This window comes from Trifolium pratense, linkage group LG2 (assembly GCF_020283565.1).
Source record: "Trifolium pratense cultivar HEN17-A07 linkage group LG2, ARS_RC_1.1, whole genome shotgun sequence".
Classification (NCBI taxonomy): Eukaryota; Viridiplantae; Streptophyta; class Magnoliopsida; order Fabales; family Fabaceae; genus Trifolium; species Trifolium pratense.
Window position 1 is genome coordinate 64614797 of NC_060060.1, and position 20029 is coordinate 64634825.

The 20029-nt window shown below is 35.9% G+C and overlaps 1 protein-coding gene across 2 annotated transcripts in view; it reads left to right on the forward strand.

Annotated features, from left to right (window-relative positions):
- Positions 1–19674, forward strand: part of LOC123909154 — a 44603-nt gene extending 24929 nt beyond the window's left edge. Inside the window, exons 36-64 of one of the 2 annotated variants that reach the window (XR_006809838.1) lie at positions 99–428; positions 789–1148; positions 1259–1748; positions 2671–2834; positions 3933–4095; positions 4220–4489; positions 4636–4833; positions 5865–5907; positions 6648–6778; positions 6866–7363; positions 7784–8554; positions 8655–8728; positions 8894–9242; positions 9324–9422; positions 9506–9661; positions 10173–10354; positions 11647–12159; positions 12548–12725; positions 12850–12986; positions 13365–13491; positions 13908–14129; positions 14199–14558; positions 15662–15820; positions 15901–16185; positions 16256–16471; positions 16587–16639; positions 17696–17804; positions 18754–19197; positions 19341–19674. Coding sequence is in view for 1 of the 2 variants with exons in the window: in XM_045959932.1 (XP_045815888.1) it covers positions 99–428; positions 789–1148; positions 1259–1748; positions 2671–2834; positions 3933–4095; positions 4220–4489; positions 4636–4833; positions 5865–5907; positions 6648–6778; positions 6866–7363; positions 7784–8554; positions 8655–8728; positions 8894–9242; positions 9324–9422; positions 9506–9661; positions 10173–10354; positions 11647–12159; positions 12548–12725; positions 12850–12986; positions 13365–13491; positions 13908–14129; positions 14199–14558; positions 15662–15820; positions 15901–16185; positions 16256–16471; positions 16587–16639; positions 17696–17804; positions 18754–19092 (6976 nt within the window). In the remaining variant the exon portion in view is untranslated. Of the gene's footprint in view, positions 1–98; positions 429–788; positions 1149–1258; positions 1749–2670; positions 2835–3932; positions 4096–4219; positions 4490–4635; positions 4834–5864; positions 5908–6647; positions 6779–6865; positions 7364–7783; positions 8555–8654; positions 8729–8893; positions 9243–9323; positions 9423–9505; positions 9662–10172; positions 10355–11646; positions 12160–12547; positions 12726–12849; positions 12987–13364; positions 13492–13907; positions 14130–14198; positions 14559–15661; positions 15821–15900; positions 16186–16255; positions 16472–16586; positions 16640–17695; positions 17805–18753 lie in introns of both variants that reach the window. The other variant, XM_045959932.1, reaches the window with a different exon arrangement.
- The last annotated feature ends 355 nt before the right edge of the window (positions 19675–20029 follow it).

Below are 20029 nucleotides of genomic sequence, written 5' to 3' on the forward strand. Positions count from 1 at the left end.
GAAATTTCTTAATATTACCTCTATTTTTCCCCTTGATTTAGATGGGTGCTTTAATTATCAACAGACTTAAATATTAATATGATGTGTTCTTTCTACAGAGACAAACCACCTACGAAAGGAGTCCTTGTAGTAAATACCAATTCTATAACAGTTAAGCGACCTGTTGATTTCAGATTGATTTGGCCACCTTTAGTTTCTTTGGGCACTACAGGTGAAGAAATAGACAATTCTGACTTGCCGTGGAAAACTGAGAAAGATGGTAGCTGTTCTATTTGGTTCCCTGAAGCTCCCAAAGGTTATGTGGCACTAGGCTGTATAGTTACTCAAGGAAGAACACCACCTCCTCTATCTTCTGCTTTTTGCATTCCGTCTTCTTCTGTATCTCCATGTTCATTAAGGGATTGTATCATGATTGGCATGACTAATACGTAAGTTGAATATTTATGTTGTCTCCTGTTTAACATGCATGTCCTGTTTAAAATGTATATAGTTGGCAATGGTTTGTATGCTGTCTTCTTCTGTAATGTATAAAATTGGAGTTCAGATCCTCTCCATTATCTACAAGTGGATAAGATCACTTTTCATTAATTAATTTGATAATGACTTGTATGTGATCATTTTGCTTGACTGTTTAAATTACATGCCAAGATTTAAATCGGCTATGAAGGACTCTATGTGAAGGAATCTAATTGTCATGGACAGTATACATGCAAAGTTTATTTTAACTGTGGATCTGACACAGGATCATGTTTTGCCCGTTATTTTTTTTTTGTTTGTTTTGATTGCAGATCATCATCCAGTGTGGCACTTTGGCGAGTGGATAATTCTTTTGGCACTTTCTTGCCAGTTGATTCTACTTCACATAGTTTGATGAGTAAAGCATACGAATTGCGTTGCATTAAGTATGGTTCTCTGAAGGCATCCTCAGCAGCATTAAATACTTTGGATTCTCAAGCTCATCCTGAGGGACAACAAAACTTGCAATATGACCAGTCTGCTGATGCAAATTCTAACAGGCGTTTGGAGCCTGTTGCAAGCTTTCAGTTAATTTGGTGGAATCAGGGATCAAATTCAAGAAAGAGGTTATCTATATGGCGTCCAGTTGTCCCAATGGGAATGATATATTTTGGAGATATAGCTATTAAAGGGTGTGTATTACACCTATGTGCTCTGACTCTTTATTGTAAAAGTTTAGCTTGAATTTTTTATCTTGTTTTTACGAATTAATAGGGAACTGATTCAATCGTCTTCTATTTAGGTATGAACCTCCAAATACCTGCCTTGTTCTTCATGATTCCAGAGATGAAAATATTTTTAAAACTCCCCTAGATTTTCAACTTGTTGGACAAATAAAAAAGCAGAGGGGAATGGAAAATATATCATTTTGGCTTCCCCAAGCTCCTCCTGGTTTTGTTTCCTTGGGTTGTGTTGCATGTAAAGGGAAACCTAAGCAAAATGAATTTAGCACATTAAGATGTATGCGCAGTGATTTGGTTGCTGGAGATAAATTTCTGGAAGAAAGTGTGTGGGATACATCAGATGCCAAGCATGTAACTGAGCCATTTAGCATATGGACTAGTGGCAATGAGTTAGGGACTTTTATTGTTCGTGGTGGTTTCAAAAGACCCCCAAGAAGATTTGCTTTGAAGCTAGCAGATTTTAGTGTGCCAAGCGGCTCAGATGTGACAATCATTGATGCTGCAATTGGAACCTTCTCAATTGCTCTTTTTGATGACTACAGTGGTTTGGTGAGAATAAAACACTCAGTTGTAGCTTTTCATATAATAATAGCTGAGTGCCCAGTTACCTAGGTGCTTAAGCTTGTAAAATGAATGGGTCCTTATCTTTGCATTGTCATTGTGGCATGCAGCTAGATTTGATATTTGAACAAATTGGGTAGATGTTGACCTTAAAGTTATCTATTGGCATACCTTTATCTTCTTATTTGACTGCAAACACCAATTTGGTTCATAATGAAAAATGATGCATGTATAGGCATAAATTTTCTAGACTAAGTTGCTCTTAGTGGCTTAGAAATTGATCCTTGATGTCTCCATTCTCCATCCTACATAAAAAAATTGGCTTTCAGTATTATGCTAGCATGACTTCTCGTGCATTTGTCAGAGTTTCGTGTCAAAAGAGTTCTTGCATGAGGGTGTTTGTTAAATCTAAAATTGGGGAACTTTCTCCTTGAAGATGAAATTTTGCGAGGCTTGGTTTTTGATGTATCTTGAGTTTAGGCTCCTCTATTTTTCAATTTAAAATTGTTTTGAGGAGGTGGGATTGAAGTGAACTCTCTAGACTGCTAGATGCTTCACATAAACAGTTTTAATCCCCTTTATTTTTTGGTTTAGACCTTACATAAGAAGCTGTAGATATTGCTTGCTTAGTGGAATGATGTTTTTTTCTCACTTAAATAGTTATATTTCACTTCAAGGAAAATCAAAAGATTTGGTCTCCTAGATGGTATCCTCTTTCTATATTAGTTCTGTTCATGCTGTCCTTACTCTTTTCAGCCGTGGACTATGGGACTGCATGAAATCCTTTGCTATGCCCTATCTATTGATCTGTGATCCTTGAATATTCATTGATTTATGTTATTCTCGTAATGAAGTCTAGTTGGTATGATAATTTGTACTTTTGTACTGACTGCCTTTGTTAAATTTACAGATGGTTCCTTTGTTCAATATATCTTTGAGTGGAATAACTTTTAGTTTGCATGGAAGAACTGGGTATCAGAATTGCACTGTTGGTTTCTCCTTGGCTGCCAGATCATATAATGACAAGTATGAAGCCTGGGAGCCTCTGATTGAGCCAGTAGATGGATTCTTAAGGTAATTATTTCGTGTTTACAAATAATAGAATTCTCCTGGTACATGTTGCCTTTCGTAAAATCTTCAAGTGTATGATTGGGAGTTTTCATTGTTGCAAACTATGGTTTGCTTTGGATGATGAAATTGAAATTGAGTTAGAAATAGGCCTTGGGTCAGTCTATCCCTTTGTACCATTAAGATGTGGGAATATGTATGGGCAGCTATTTAAGATTGTTGATTTCAGTAGTGAATTTGGACCTTTAAGTTTAAAAGATTTGCACTATTGTGATGATTGAACCTGTAAGATGTGGAGTAGAAAGGGTTCTTTCGACAGTCTATCCCTTGTGCCATTATGTGGGAATGTTGAAGCTGTATGTACTGGAAGTTATTTAAAATTGTTGATTGGAGTAGTGAAGTTGGACCTTTAAGTTTGAAAGATTTGCACTACTGTGATGATTAGGAAATCCAAAAGGTGGAAACAATTTAAACTTGCATAGCAAATAATAGAAAAATAATGATGGGTACAGGTCCTAGTTAATTACTGCGTAAATGGAAGATCAAAATTAAAATGAGGTCATGCAATGGTGGTAGCACTTTACTTACTTTTAAGTTTCTATGAATTTGTCTGATAAGGGTAAAATTCAGTTGGTCGACTTATCAGATGTGGAGAAGCAAGAAACACGTTAGAATACTGGATGGGATCTCTGCTGTACATTAGATAGCAGCATCAAAGCCTGTTTCTGGGAGTTATTGCTTGAAAAGTAATAATTGTGTAACCAGTAAGAAATATAGTTGATATATACGACCAATAGTATATAAACAACATTAGGGATAGAGAGGTACATTATCTTGTCATCAAGTGTGTGTGAGTTAGGTGCAGACATTTGAGCTTCTGCAATATCTTCTTTCTCTACAATTGCGGGAGTTCATCCTTCTTTCTTGTAATAAAAGACCAGATTCCTATAAAGGACTTTACCTCTCTTCCAAATTATTCGTCTACCCAGTAGATATTAACAGGATTATTATTATTTTAATAATTTGAAAGCAATTTTTAAATGCTGTGCTTGCTTGTTATAAAATTATATTTCATTTCTAGTTTCTAATTACAACTACTCCTAGGTATCAATATGATCTCAATGCCCCAGGCGCTGCCTCTCAATTACGTTTGACATCAACTCGAGATCTGAATTTAAATGTTTCAGTTTCTAATGTTAACATGCTCATTCAAGCATATGCAAGCTGGAACAACCTTAGCCATGCTCATGAAGGTTATCAAAACAGAGTAAATTGTCTTTACCCTCTCTTATGCTGTGTTGAATTTTGTCATTATATTTTGATTTGTACATTTCTTTTTACCTTGTGTTAACATGGTACCTGTTTCCCTTTTTTTTTGGTTGGTGTCATAGGATGCATTTTCTCCAACTTATGGCGGAAACTCTATCATGGACGCTATCCACAAGAGAAATTATTATATAATCCCACAAAACAAACTTGGTCAGGATATTTTTATACGTGCTACGGAAGCTAGGGGTCTACAAAATATAATTAAGATGCCATCTGGGGATATGAAGGCCGTGAAAGTACCTGTATCAAAAGATATGCTAGAATCTCATTTGAGGGGAAAACTTTGTAGAAAAATAAGAACAATGGTGACGATCATCATAGCAGAAGCACAGGTATAGTTCGGTTCTTTTCTGGCTAACAATTTATATTTGATTTTGGCAATTGGCAGTCCCAGTGTTCAGATTTATTAACCTTAATAAATTTTTCAGCAAAGGCTTACTATGTAATTGCATACAAATTTTTCATATTTCTAATGCAGTTTCCTCAAGTTGGCGGTTCAGATTCTCAGCAATATGCGGTGGCTGTCCGACTTTCTCCTAAACCAAGTCTCCCTGCTGATGCATTGGTTCATCAACACAGTGCGCGCACATGTGGAAGAAGGGCACATCAAGTGGTTCCTTCCGATCTTGAGTTAGTCAAGTGGAATGAAATATTTTTTTTCAAAGTTGATTCACTGGTACTTGACAATTTTGCTTGCTTTCATTTATTTTCTCATGGTCAATTTATGCTTGCATTTACGAATGACCAAAGTTATTAGGAATAGATTATTTGGAATTTTCCAGTCCTGAATTTCTAATAAACATTTGGCTCTGTTTGCACAAATTAGTTTTTAGATATTAGAATCAGAGTAGGGCTAATTAAGCTTAATGACTTCTTGTTGATGTGCTGCAATTTGGTTGGAACCAATGCTGAAGTTGTAACCTGTATGGTTCTAAATAAAGAGGGAAGACAGAGAATAAATACTTTGAAATTTGAATTATGATCAGTCCACTTAATTCGCAAAACAAAATAATGTGCTACAACGCCCTGAGAGAGAGAGTTATGAGAAGGAGAAGAGAGTGAGACAGTAGAGGGAGAGAAAGACTAAGCACTAACCCTTGGTAGACAGGAACATCTTTCTTTTACTTCCTACTATTAGTATGAATTTCTTAATGAGGATCCACCTGGGCCGCTACTGGTATTGTTATACGTTGAGACTGGAGCATCTCTTATGGTTCCGGTGTGTGGCATTGTACCTGGGTCGCGCGGCCAGCCACATCTGGTCCGCTGCCAGTTGCTTTTTCTCTGCCTCTGGCTGTTCCTAGGACACTTCCTTGTGCGTCGTTGCGAGTGATATTGTTTGTGGCATAAGGAAGGAGGAAGGGGAATCTCTATATTCTAAAACCTAGAGCTACTGATATCATGTAGAAGTAATGAGGAAAACACTTTGATGTTTATTGCTGCAGTCTGACTGTTTATATAGTAGAAAGAAAGTACAATAATTTTTGTCCCATAAATCAGTACTTTCAATGGACTAAAATAAGTACAAATCAAATGGCTAATTAATATAAAAGCGGTGAGAATAATATCAGATTCACATGATTCTCGTACATTTTCTTTTGTTTACATGCTTTTTGTTGTTTTTGTTCCTCTCTCCATTTTGTCTTTCCAATCAATGGTTTTCTTCCGCATGACTAACTTTAATATTTGCTTGTACTTATATCGCAGGATTACTATACTTTGGAATTAATTGTGACAGATATGAGTGAAGGTACTTCAATGAAATTCAAGCCAGACTTGTGTAACATTGAATGCTTACAAATAAAGTGCAAGCAAAATTAAGGCTTAAATAAGTTTTTGGCCCTATAAATATATCATATTTTATTTTTAGTCCCTTTGAAATTTTTCTTCAAACACAATGGTCCTTCAAATGTTTTTCGTTAGCATTTTTTGTCCTTTCTTTTAAGTCAACTCGTGTATCCTTTGAACTTTTGAATGATATTTTGCAGTCATTTATAGGACATTTTAAAAATATCTCACAAAATTTTTTAAGTTTTTTAACAAGGGGTAAATTAAATATGATTTTGTAAGCTTTTGGCTCTTAAAAATCCATATTTAATTAATTTTTTATTAAAAAAGTTCAAAAAATTTGTGGTAGACATTCTTATAATACTCTTAACATGCCTGCAAAAAATCATTCGAAATTAATACAATGAGTTGAATTAAAAGTAGGGACCATAAATTTTGGCAGAAAACATTTGAAGGACCATTGTTTGAATTTTTTTATAAAGGGACTAAAAATGAAATATGAGATATCTATAGGGACTGAAAACTTATTTAAAACCAACTTTAATATCAATTTACATGTCCGCAATGAACGTACTAATTACTTGTGTATGTCCGCAATGAACGTACTAATTACTTGTGTATGTCCGCAATGAACGTACTAATTACTTGTGTATGGTTTTTTTGGTTGCACAATCTTCACTAAAAGTTTTCTCTTTTTTGTAGGAGTTCCCATTGGGTTTTTTTCAGCTTCCTTGAGCGAGATAGCAATAACTATCGAGGATTCCTCATATTCACACAATTTTTCCAATAAGCTGAACTGGATAGATTTATCTGCAGAAGATTCTTTATCCACGGTGAATGTAGTCTATGATTTACTATTTTTTTGTTCATAATTTTTTTTTCTCGGTACTAATGTTAATGAGGTCACGCTGAGATTTCAGGATGCTTATCAAACGAAGGCTCGCAAATTACGATGTGCCATACTAATGCATAGTTCTGAAGTCCAGAATAGCAACCAACATTCTAATTATGATGTCCATGAATCTGGGTTCATTCAAATTAGTCCTAGCAAGGAAGGTCCTTGGACTACTGTAAGGTTAAACTATGCTGCCCCTGCTGCTTGCTGGAGGTTGGGTAATGCTGTTGTTGCGAGTGAAGCTAGTGTAAAGGATGGCAATAGATATGTCAATATTCGATCTCTGGTTTCTGTTCGTAACAACACAAACTTTGTGCTCGATTTGCGTCTCACTTCGAAAATTCCATCTGAAAACGTGAGTTTGCTGAAAAATTCAAGTGATTCGGAATCCACCGCTTCAGAGAGCTGTAGAATTCAGACAGATGAGTTTTATGAGACAGAAAAGTTAACTGCACACATTGGTTGGGTTCGTTGGTCGGGTTATCCTGGGCAGCATATGTCAGACAAGGGAAAATCCCATCAGGTAAACTATATTTGTAGAGCACAATGGCTCGTATGACAAATCTCAAGAATTAGGGTAAATTGAATTCTATTGATTGAATTATGCTGAGAATACATCAATCATATATAAAAGGCTTGCAAGCAAATGAATATGATGCAATGATATGTGAGAATGACTATATTTATAAGCTACATGGCATCTATGACGAGCCATGTATGCTTTTTCAAATGACAGAAACTGTAACAGATCTAACTAACTAGTAATAGTTAACATAACTGTTCATCACTTAGCTAGCTAGTTGAGATGACACCACCTTGAGTTTGTCTCGCATCTTGGACGTGATCAACTTTTTTTGAAGGACTTGCTATACTCTTTCTTTCTCTAATTTGTTATTCATTATTTATTATTCTGATCTAATAAATAAGTTATTCTATAATCCAGGATTATCCTGAAATTGATCTACCGCCAGGTTGGGAATGGATTGATGATTGGCATTTGGATACAAAATCTATCAATAATTCTGATGGCTGGATTTATGCTCCTGATGTGGAGAGTTTGAGATGGCCTGAATCCTTAGATCCAAAGGATTCTTGTAATTCTGCCAGGCAGAGGAAATGGCTAAGAAACAGGAAGCTGATAGTAGACGATCTTAAGCATGAAATATCTGTTGGGCTACTCCAACCAGGAGAAGCTGCTCCACTTCCTTTATCTGGCTTGACACAGTCTATACAATATTTCTTGCAATTGAGGCCCGGGTCATCAGAAAACCCGTATGAGTACTCTTGGAGTACTTTAGTGGACAGACCTAGGCTCTCAGAGGATGTTGGCAATGGGGAGAAATGCTCAAATCTGTGTGTTTCAGCTCTTTCAGAATCAGAGGAACTACTGTGCTGCAGCGAGATGCATGGAACCTCAAGTGGTTCCCACAAGTTGTGGTATTGTGTAAGCATACAAGCAACTGAGATAGCTAAAGACGTACGTTCTGATGCTATTCAGGATTGGTGTTTGGTGGTCAAATCTCCGCTAACAATTAGCAATTTTCTTCCCCTTGCTGCTGAATATTCAGTTCTTGAAATGCAATCAAGTGGCCATTTTCTTACATGCTCAAGAGGTGTATTTTTATCTGGAAAAACTGTGCAAATACACAGTGCTGATATTAGGAAACCTTTGTTCTTATCATTGCTTCCACAAAGGGGTTGGCTTCCCGTACATGTAAGATATGGGCTTGTCAATGCCTTTTTTGTGTCTTTAATACTTGGTCATTTTTTGTTATGTTACACCATTAATACCTCTTGTCCTTTTGTCTGGACAGGAAGCTGTTCTTATATCTCATCCTCAAGGGAATCCATCAAAAACAATTAGTTTGAGAAGTTCAATATCTGGAAGGTTGTAAAGTTCTGAATGTGGGACAGTAAAAAGTTTCCCAATCTAATACCATCATCATTTCTAAATTTTATAAGTTTGACTAACTGTATATTGGCATCTACTGGTTCTACTTTGAAGGGATAGGTTAATTTACCAAACTCATGTTATATGCTTTCTTATGCACAGGGTTATTCAAGTTATTCTTGAACAGAACTATGACAAGGAGCGCACTTTAATGGCGAAAACAATTAGAGTGTATGCTCCTTACTGGTTAGGAGTAGCTAGGTGCCCTCCACTTACATTTAGGATTCTTGAAACATCGGCAAAAAGAAGAATGCCAAAGATTGCTGCTCAATTTCAAACTAACAAAAAACATGGATCAATCCTTGAAGAAATAACTGATGAGGAAATATATGATGGCCACACAATTGTATCTGCTTTAAACTTTAATATGTTGGCCTTGTCGGTAGCCGTTGCTCAATTAGGAAATGAGCATTTTGGACCTGTTAAAGATCTTGCTCCTCTTGGTGATATGGTAATGTGAAGGTTTGTTTGTTCATGAACAAAGGGTAAAATGCATATGGTTTTCTAAAATTTCACTTCTTTTTGTTCTTAGGATGGCTCTTTGGATATATATGCATATGATGGTGATGGCAATTGCTTGCGGCTAATTATTTCTACAAAACCATGTCTCTATCAGTCTGTTCCAACTAAGGTTGTTGCAGAAGATCAAATTTAGCAAAAATGTTATGAAGTCATAAAGTTGTAATATTCTTATACTTGTGATTGTCTTTACAGATAATTTCTATTCGGCCCTTTATGACTTTCACAAATAGACTTGGTCAAGATATCTTCATCAAGTTAAGCACTGAAGATGAACCGAAGGTTTTGCGTGCATCTGATTCAAGGATGTCCTTTGTCTGTCGCGGAGCTGGTGGACCTGAAAAGCTACAGGTTGGGTACAATTATTTGATATATTTCTACAATAATTGGCCCCGTTTAATTATTCTATAAAATTATGTAATTTTTGTGTGTCTATATTGAGATCACACAACTTGTATTTATAATAAAATTAAAATAAATATATTGAATAACAATAAACAAGCACTAACCTAGGAAGTTGTATAATACTGGAAATACTAACAATCAATCTAGGAAATATACAGATTCTTAATTCTAACACTCCTCCTCAAGCTAGAGCATACATGTCATATGTACCAAGCTTGTTACAAATAGATTCAACCCGAGGTCCTCAAAAGGACTTGGTAAATCTGTCAGCCAATTGATCATTTGAACCAACAGTATCAATTACGATTTCTGCTGAAAGAACCTTATCACGTACAGAGTGACAGTTGATCCCTATGTGCTTAGTTATTTCAAGAAAAAGTATGACACTGCAAGTGTTGCCATTATTTGTCTCCGTCTGATTGAGTTTTATTGATATAAACACTTTTTGTAATTTTAGGTGAGACTTGAAGGTACCAATTGGTCGTATCCCCTTCAAATTTCAAGAGAAGACACCATTTCTCTTGTTTTGCGGATGAATGATGGTACTCTTATATTTTTAAGAACTGAGATCCGTGGATATGAAGAAGGAACCCGTTTTGTGGTGGTATTCCGCCTTGGATCAACTGATGGTCCTATCAGGTACTGATTTGTATATTAACCACTCTAGTCATGTATATTCTACTATGAGATATGTTAGCAATACACTCTTTTGGACACACTTGAACACACTCTTTGTAATTGATACATTACTTTAAAAGAGCAGATCTGAATATTATTCACAATCAGGCTGATCACAATTCACATATATAGACTGCCTTCAATCCAGTCAAGGAAATACAAATGGATAAAAAGTGTACAAATCGAATTCGTCAAATATGTCCTATGAAGTAAATATCTACTACTACTTGTTTCCATGAACTATATTACACAGCATCACCTCAAGCTGGCAAATGTAATTTATATCATTCCCATCATACAAGGTCTTGAAAATGACTAGCATAACTAACAATAGATCTAAGACAAATGAATAAGAATTTGTTCACCCCTTACTCTTCACGGGTTATCATTTGTCATGGAACTTAATCAGTTAATGGTCTGTTTTCTTTACACCAAAGAAATATCCTCTTTGTTCAAAACATCAAATTTTCATATTACTGCGCCAATCTATAGTTTTATATTTTTAGCTTTAAGTGTATAAAGATGTAAAGAATGCAAAGATACATAAAACCCTACTGTTGGATATTCCGCCTTCATTGCGGTCCCCCCATCTGCCTAATTGCGGCATTTGGGTTGCCTTCATTGCAGCCTCCAACACCTTCATTGTGTTGGGTGTGAAGGGGTGGATTTAGTCCCACATTGCTAAGAGATATGGCCTGTGTAGCGTTTATATAGCTTTGGCAACCCTCACCTTACAAGCCGGTTTTGTGAGGATGAGTTAGGCCCAATATAAAATTTGACATGGTATCAGAGCCTATCCTAGATCTATTGTTGGGCTTCCCGCATCGTCCACGCTTCAGGCCCATTGGGCCTGAACGTGAGGGGGTGTGTTGGATATTCCGCCTTCATTGCGGTCCGCCCCCATCCGCCTAATTGCGGCGTTTGGGTTGCCTTCATTGCAGCCTCCAACACCTTCATTGTGTTGGGTGTGAAGGGGTGGATTTAGTCCCACATTGCAAAGAGATATGGCCTGTGTAGTGTTTATATAGCTTTGGCAACCCTCACCTTACAAGCCGGTTTTGTGAGGATGAGTTAGGCCCAATATAAAATCTGACACCTACAATTAACATCCCTTCCCCCCAAAAGAAAATCATTAATGTAGTAGTTTTCTCTTGATAGTTCAGTATCTTGTCATATGTTTGTCCAAATCTCTGACGGAGATGCTTGCATGAGTGTGTTTCTTTGGGAGAGAAGCTAACATTGCTTTGTAACAGAATAGAAAACAGAACAACAGCCAGGCAGCTTAGCATTCGGCAGTCTGGATTTGGTGAAGATTCCTGGATTCATTTGCAACCTCTATCAACTACAAACTTTTCTTGGGAAGATCCATATGGCAATAAGTTTTTAGATGCTAAACTAATTGATGATGATAGCAATGCAATTTGGAAACTTGATATGGAAAGGACTGGATTATGTTCTGCAGAATTTGGAATGCAATTCCATGTTATTGATGGGGGAGACGTAATAATTGCAAAATTCAGAGATGATAAGATGCTCAGTTCAAGTTCATTTGAAGAGATTAGAGACCAAACACCAACTGAAAAAAGGGGAGCTTCTTCTGTTCATGCGGAGATGCAGAACAGTGTTACACCGTTTGAGCTCATAATTGAGTTAGGAGTGGTTGGTATTTCTATTGTGGACCACAGACCAAAGGAGCTCTCTTACTTATACTTAGAAAGGCTGTTCTTAACATATTCAACTGGCTATGATGGTGGAAGGACAAGCAGGTAACAGCCTTATGGCATTCATCATTTAAATATATGGCTTGTATGTAAGATACAACTTCTATACTCATTTATAATTGACGCTGTAAAAGAATTTGGATTTTATAATATTTTTAATTGCTTTTATAGGATAGGATGAGGGGTTATTTGAAGGTGATTGAACATCATAACCTTCTTGGATTATCTTTTGATCTTTATGACAATTTGTATATTTTATATGATAGATTAGATATGGGAAAAATACATATTCAATTCAAGTAGATTGACCTCTGCAAAATATAAGATAATTGACATCACATATGCAGCAACTGTGTTTGCTTGCTTCTATCTCATCTTTGGTAAGTTCACTCATGCATACTTCATAAATTGATTTTAGACATCATTTTGACAGGTTCAAGCTCATATTTGGTTATTTGCAACTGGACAACCAGCTGCCTCTTACCTTGATGCCTGTGCTCTTGGCACCAGATCAGACCTCTGATGTCCAACACCCAGTATTCAAGATGACAATTACCATGCAGAATGAGAATAAAGACGAAGTTCAAGTTTACCCATATGTTTATATACGAGTATGTTCTATTGAGTTTGATGCTGAGATTTTATCTGATATATTCTGATTTTCTTTCGTAATATAAATTTCAAATATTTAGATAGTACTGTTTTATAATCCTTTGAAATTGGTGGACACTCTAGGTAACAGAAAAGTGCTGGAGGCTTGATATCCATGAACCTATTATCTGGGCTATTGTGGAGTTCTACAACAATTTACAGTTAAATCGCTTACCTCAAAGTTCAACAGTCACGGAAGTTGATCCAGAGATACGTTTTGAGTAATATTCTTTCTTCAAAATAAGAATAGGTCAAGATATTGTTGTTGTTTTTCTTCAGAATTTAGTATATTCTATAACTGGTTGCATTTTGGTCTAGATTTTTATTTTCTCCATCAGCATCTACCTCCCTTGTCAATGGTATCATATGTGCATTTGTTCTCTATTAATGCATTGACAGTTTGAAGCATGCACTACATGTTATAAAGATATTTATATTAAAGATATTTTGAGCATCTTTAACATGTATCTACTTTTCATTCATTTGCCATTTAGTTCTGTGCACTTTGTTTGCTGGTGTTTGGTGTATTTGTTGGAAGGATAATTCCAAAACTGTTGGGAATAATCTTCCTATAATATTTGCTCCCTTTAATTTTGCAGCTTAATAGACGTATCAGAAGTAAGATTGAAGTTTTCACTAGAGACTGCTCCAGGACAAAGACCTCATGGGGTCCTAGGCATATGGAGTCCTATACTTTCTGCTGTTGGAAATGCCTTCAAGATCCAGGTGAGCTGTGCAATCTGTGTAATAAATTCAGTAGTTCTATTTTTGGATAAATTACTTCATATTTTTTAATATTTGAGGCTTGGGAAATCCTCACCACTCGGTGTACACGTTCCAGATGTCCAATCCTCCATGTGGTTTGTGCTGAGACTCCACATGGACAAGAGATATGAGTATGAACACACCCCCTTACACTCAAAACCAGACATATGTAACATAGACATATACGGATGGCCCATTAACAAATCTGTCAGAGCCTATCTTAGATCTATTATTAGACGAGCTTAGAGCCTTTAGTTGAGATTCTTTTAGTAAAGCACACACTCTCCGCAATATTCATCCCGACATTGTTTTGCCACTTGACATTGTAAAATGATGCGACTAACTGTAAATTAATTACACTAACATTATTATTTTAGGTGCATTTGAGGAGGGTGATGCACAGAGACAGATTCATGCGGAAAAGCTCTATCGTACCGGCCATTGGAAACCGTGTTTGGAGAGATTTAATTCACAATCCCTTGCATTTAATATTTTCAGTTGATGTACTAGGTATGACTAGTTCAACTCTGGCTTCTCTTAGCAGAGGGTTTGCCGAGCTCTCCACTGATGGACAATTTCTGCAATTACGTGCAAAGCAGGTAAAACATTTTTATCATAATTGATTTTGTAATTCCACGTACATCAAGATGACTTTAGAATTGCAACAGGTTAGATCAAGGAGAATCACCGGGGTTGGTGATGGGATCATTCAAGGAACAGAAGCTCTTGCTCAGGGTTTTGCTTTTGGGGTTTCTGGTGTGGTGAGAAAGCCTGTTGAAAGTGCCCGACAGAATGGTCTCTTAGGATTGGCTAATGGGCTTGGGCGTGCATTTTTAGGTTTCATTGTGCAGCCAGTAAGTGGGGCACTAGATTTTTTCTCTTTGACTGTTGATGGAATTGGTGCAAGTTGTTCCAAGTGCCTTGAGGTTTTCAACACTAGGACTACCTGCAACAGAATTAGAAATCCTCGGGCTATACACGCAGATGGGATACTCAGAGAGTATTATGAGAGAGAAGCTATTGGACAGGTATATTAATCAATTGCATCTCTCTGGGTTTATGAACCATTTGAGTTTATTCTTTTCACAGATGTGATATGCGTTCATTTCAGAAAGGAAAAAAAAGTATCTATCGTCAGTAAGAATAAGAAAGATGTGTTCTGAGACATGTCTTGAAATTTTATCGTGTCTACAAAGTAATCCGAGTTCTTTTACCCTTAATGGTGGATTCTTTTCATTTGATAGTGTTTGTGCCCTTGGGCATAGGAATGTGCAGACCCTGAAACTCTGCTTCTAATAAAATACTAAGTTTCTATTAGTTGGTATTAGAGCTCCAATCCTGGAGCTATGGGAATTGTTCTTTATGATAATTCCTACCGTTGTTAGAAAAGAGGCTTATTGGTTGTTGATCAATGTAAACTAGTATTTCAAGCCATTTTAGTACCTAAGAAAAAGCATTCTTGGGCTATGGTGTCACAGAGAAGGAGTGCTCTCCAATGGTGGTTTTGAATTCATGTTCAAATCTATAAAACTACTATGTTGTTTCTTGGTCTGAGTCATGCCTTGGGTCACTATCAAGGTTGAATGGTGAAGCATTTGCATTTCTATATTTTTATGCTGTCAAGACTTACAGATAGAGGACTTGCTTTTAATAACACAAATAGTATCAATGATTCACTAATAAGACAAGGTTCACTAGAATTACTAGAGTAGTGAGTCACACGAATAGCGTAGGTAGGTGGTATTAGATCAAGAACGGCAAGAGGATTCTTTCTGTTTAAAAAATGGTCTGCTTAGCACCCTCGTTGGATGAGCCCAATTGTATTTTAGTAGTTAGATTGGCTGATTGATTTGGATTAATTGTATTGAATTATACCACGGATCAGTATATTTGTATACAATGGAAAATACCTCAAAATAATAAGGAAATTAAGAACAAAATAATAAAAACCATATTTTGGTTTGTTCCTAGTAATCATTTGTATAGTCATATATAAGTATGAGGTTTATGAATCTCTAATCACCAGAAATGATTTGCTAAGATTTCTGAATGCTTGTGTTTCGTGTGTTTTAAAATCTTCTGTCGATCAGTCTGTTGATTGACTGTGTGGTATCTTATGCACGCCTTATAGATGGTGCTTTACCTTGGAGAGGCAAGTCGGCAATTTGGGTGTACTGAGATTTTCAAGGAACCTTCAAAGTACGCATTGTCTGATTATTATGAAGCACATTTTACAGTGCCTCGTCAGAGAATTGTTCTAGTTACCAACAAACGAGTCATGTTGTTGCAGGTTAGTCAAAGAACTTAATCATGGAAATTTTGTATTATGTTTCTCATCTTGAAAGTAACTCAACTGGCTTTCCTGCTTAGTGTCTTGCTCCTGACAAGATGGATAAAAAGCCTTGCAAGATTATGTGGGATGTACCTTGGGATGAGTTGATGGCTCTGGAATTAGCAAAAGCAGGCAGTTCCCAACCCTCTCACTTGATCCTCCATCTGAAACATTTCCGGAGATCTGAGAATTTTGTTAGAGTGATAAAATGCAAAAGTGTGGAAGAATTTGAGGGAACAGAACCCCACGCTGTAAAGATATGTTCGGTAGTGCGTAGGACATGGAAGGCATATCAGTCTGACAAGAGAAGCTTGATTCTGAAAGTAAGTGATATTTATACTGTGATTCATTTTAGTTAGTTGAACTGAATTTTAATAGAATACTCACTTCCAGGTTCCTTCAAGTCAGAGACATGTATATTTTTCCTGGACTGAAGTGGATAGTAGAGAACCACGCACCCTAAATAAGGCCATTATTAGCTCAAGAGAAATATCATCAAATAACACTGCATCCGATGACAGGAGATTTGTCAGACACATCATTAATTTTTCCAAGATATGGAGCAGTGAACAAGAATACAAAGGCCGATGCTCGTTATGCAGAAAACAGGTGCTTTACCGTTCTCCCTTACACGTTCCTGCTGAAATTGCTTAAGTATGCACTAGGCATGAGATTCTAAAACTGAATTGATTTTTCAAGTTTAACAAGCCATTTTATGTTTCAGAGCTCCCAAGATTGCGGAATCTGTAGCATTTGGAGGCCTGTGTGTCCTGATGGGTAATTATCATTTTTTTCTCTTAACTTACTCAATATTGCAGTTTGTTAAAAATATTTAGATAGGGAAGGAGAAAAAGAGAGAAAATACTTTGAATAATCTTAGAATTTGGGTTTGAACCTAACTCTAGGAAGTAGAAAAGCTAGATCATGGAGCGAGAGTTTCCCCACACTTATAACTACATACTGGGGTGGGCCATATCACTAGCCGATGTGGAATCTCAAACACATCCCTCTCACACCCACAACTAAACATTTGGAGTATGTAGTTTGCTGAACATCTACGGGTGGCCCAACAACATATCTAGGATAGGCTCTAATACCATCATCTTAGATTCATTTATATAATATGATATGTTGTGATACAAAAGACATCATTGATTCTTATTCATACTTGTACTAGACTCAATACTATTATTCAAAGAAGGAAACAAACCATTGAATGTAAGGGAAGGGGGAAAAGATAGAATTAACATTTTGGATAATACAATCTTATGTAAAATATGATATGTTGTGATGCAGATACAAAATATTCAATCAAATTTATACTTGTATTGCACTCTTGATTAAAGAAGGGAACAAATCATAGAATATAAGGGAATATGGAAACCAATCCCAAGAGATTGCCAAAATATTGTTGGATATTTTTATGAGATATTGACATTGTGAGATAAAACATTATTTATACCGTGTGAGGATGGAAATCATGTCAAACAATTTAGAGGCTTAAGAAAATTAAATTATTTATAAAAAATTGTATAACTTAATAATGTCTTGGACATGCGCAATATAGGTAGATAAAAAAAATTCATCAGATTTTTGTTTTTGAAAGAAAAGGTCTGTCTTTTGCATGCCTATATTTGTCTCTGTTATATTTTTTCTTTAGTTGTAATAGATTCATAGTTTTTTCCTAACAAATTCCGCCTCTATATTCTATAATTGTATGACTCTATTTGACATAGAGAAAAGAAAATACTTTCTCCAAAATTACAGAAAGGATGTACCTTTGTACTAATAATACTTTACATATTTGTAATGTCAAAACAATTACCTTTTCAGGTATACATATGTCGGGGATATTGCTCATGTTGGCATCCATCCTCCAAATGTTGCTGCTGTCTACCGAAAAATTGATGGATTTTTTGCTCTCCCCATCGGATATGATCTGGTAAGGTTATACTTGATGTCAAGAGTACAAGTTAATTTTGTCACTACATTCATATGACAGAAAATTAAGTTTCATTAGTCCTTTCATAAAAGCAATAATACCTTGCCTTATTCCCCTCAATAAATAGAGGAAAATCAAGGTAATATTAAGCCTGTTTTTGTTGAGTGATTTATTGAAGGGGGAGAGAAGAGAGAAGTGGGGAAAGGCTTGTTTGGTACATGGAAGAAATAAAGATGAGTGGTTAAATTAAGTGGGACCCATAAACTTTTTTTTTTGTTCTTTCCGATACGAAGAAAACCTGCAGAGACACTCACTTTTCCCGTTTCCATTTTCACCATCGTCTATATTTGATCGGGTTCAATAGTTCAAGTTATCTATAGTCATTGCCTCCACCTCGTGCACTCAAAATCCAAAATTGCTTTCAATTCAACTATGTGCAAGTGAACATCCCTCGGTTTGAACTTCTAAGTTCTAACCAAAAAATATTTCTCACATTTGTGTTTTTACTTTCCGATTTCATATCCAACCCAACATAGAATTAAACATGATTTTATATTATTATTTCTTGTGCAATATTGTTTTATGTTGATTCTTTCCAGAACTATTTTTGTTGGGAAATTAATGACTTCAACTGTATCCCATCAGTGCATCAAGATTTTTTTTTCTTTAGTGTTATCTCCTATGGAGGAGTTTTAATTAGGGTATTTTAGTATTTTTAAAATCAATCAACATTTCTCTCTTCTCTATTTCTCTTCTTTCTCTCTTACGCAAATTAATTACATAGGCACTTTGACAATGGGTTTATTTAACTTCCATAATAATCAATTGTTTTTCTGTTATGTTGTTTGACTTGTTTCAAATGTATGTGCTAGTAAACAATGCTAATTATGATCGAGTGATTATAGGTTTTATGTCACATCACCTAAGAATGGTTTGACACCCTTTGTAGGTATGGAGAAATTGCTTAGAAGACTATGTCAGTCCAGTGTCAATTTGGCACCCACGGGCACCTGATGGGTTTGTGTCTCCTGGATGTGTTGCTGTTGCTGGTTATACGGAACCAGAGCCTGATCTTGTTCACTGTATTGCTGAGTCTCTGGTTGAGGAAACACAATTTGAAGATCAAAAGGTTTGGTCTGCACCTGATTCATATCCATGGAGCTGTCATATCTATCAGGTACAAAGTGATGCTCTGCATTTTGTGGGTCTACGACAAACCAAGGAAGAATCTGACTGGAAGCCCAATAGGGTCCGTGATGGCCCTCACCCTCAGTTGCAATCACCATAATCTGATATTTGTCTTAATCTCCCTCGAGCTTCTGCATCTGTGCATGTGCTTTTCTAAAGAAGACAATATAATGCATACAAACAAAATGGAAGACAGTAATACAAGGTTGAGGCTGTATTTTTCTTGTGATTATTATTCTTTGCAGTATGCTAAAGAGATTGCACTTGAATGGGTATAATGTTGTGTACGTATATTCTATCTGATTCACTGATTCATTAGTGATATATGCTGTTTCCTTGCTATACCAGAAAAGCACCAAGTGGTACCTACCGCATGTAATTATCCATTTATCCTTGTGTTGCCGATGAGTCGACTATCCTGCAAAGACACGTTTGGCTTTCTCTTTTTTGATAAGCCACATAAGACAAAACAGGGGTCACTCGCTTTAGAGATTTGCCTGATTTGTGGCACGTGATTGGTGATTTGAACATTATATTTTGTGGCAGGGGTGGCAGTTTGTCTGATTGTGTATACTGTATAATAACGTTTTGTGTAGTCTTCTTTTCTTGGTTGATAGTTGACACATTAATAAAATTGTAATTCTATTAGCATCATTCTATAATATCGAGGAAAATTTTATTATGACTAAAATTAAAATAATACTCCCTTTGGCCCTATACTTAAAGAAAAAGTTGGATCAACAAAATATAATATATTAGTAAAAAAAAAGTAGTATATTAACTTTTGTTGATTCAGTTTTTTCTTATCTATAGGATCAAACATTTTATAAGAGTAAAAAATATATTAACTTTATTTTCAATTATTAGGGGAACTTGGGAACTTATGTTTTTTTTTATGTATCACCACTTTGAGAGTGAAAATTATCGGATATAAAATGGAACTTAACCATTTTGAGTTGTGCTAATATTGTTCAATGACTCGTCAAAAATTTGAAAAGATGAGATTAATTTATGTGCACTAATGGTGAATTATTTTC